Below are 761 nucleotides of genomic sequence, written 5' to 3'. Positions count from 1 at the left end.
AAGAATTTCTAGATTCTGCATTTTTCCAATTGATTGACAGTTAACCGTATCAACAGCAACGGATATGAATTCCAACTTTTTCATGGTATCCATTACTTTTTCCGCTAATGATTACTTCTAAAAAACGATTCATTATTATATCCATAATCACATAAACGAGTGTGGATGGTTTTTATTCTCTAATCGCTAAGCATTTAGATTTCAAATCATACACATCATCTTCTTCAAATATTAGTTGGTTCATTATTTTATCATAGTATGCTGTAATTACTTCGTTAATTATATCTGAATAATCATTTTTAAACTGCAAATGTTCTATCTCTTCCAAGTTAGTGAATAATGATATAATTGAATCCGTTCTTTAACAGGTATTAAAAAAGCACAAGTATTTAACAAATTCAAACCAACGAATTTGATGCCTTTTTCTTCTGTTATCGATAATTTTACGGTTAAAAAATCAAGTTTCTCTACGTCCTGAGCATTGATCGCAACAGCGTATTCAGAAATCAAAAGCTCTTTACAACCCGAATTTAGAATTATCTCGGCATCTTCACTCGTCGATACACAATACAATTCAACTCGTTTACATTTACTTGGCAGTCTTTCTGGCTCCGTAAACCGAATATCGTGCATTTTGACTGTCGAAATATTATCGATAGAACTTTTTATTGGCAATATCTTGATAGACATGTCTTTTTCAAAACATAATTTTGTTCCTATGCATTTCTGTAAATTAAACAAACCTTTTGATTATGATATAA

The 761-nt window shown here is 30.4% G+C and overlaps 1 protein-coding gene across 1 annotated transcript; it reads right to left on the bottom strand.

Moving 5' to 3' along the window:
* Positions 1 to 315: 315 nt before the first annotated feature.
* VCUG_02438 (uncharacterized protein) lies at positions 316 to 690 on the bottom strand (the record flags this gene model as incomplete). Its single annotated transcript, XM_008077255.1, has 1 exon — positions 316 to 690. The coding sequence occupies one exon, from the start codon at positions 688 to 690 to the stop codon at positions 316 to 318; it is 375 nt and encodes a 124-aa protein (XP_008075446.1).
* Positions 691 to 761: the final 71 nt, after the last annotated feature.

This window comes from Vavraia culicis (assembly GCF_000192795.1).
Source record: "Vavraia culicis subsp. floridensis unplaced genomic scaffold supercont1.63, whole genome shotgun sequence".
NCBI classification, from domain to species: Eukaryota; Fungi; Microsporidia; family Pleistophoridae; genus Vavraia; species Vavraia culicis.
This window is presented reverse-complemented; position numbering and strand designations above follow the sequence as displayed.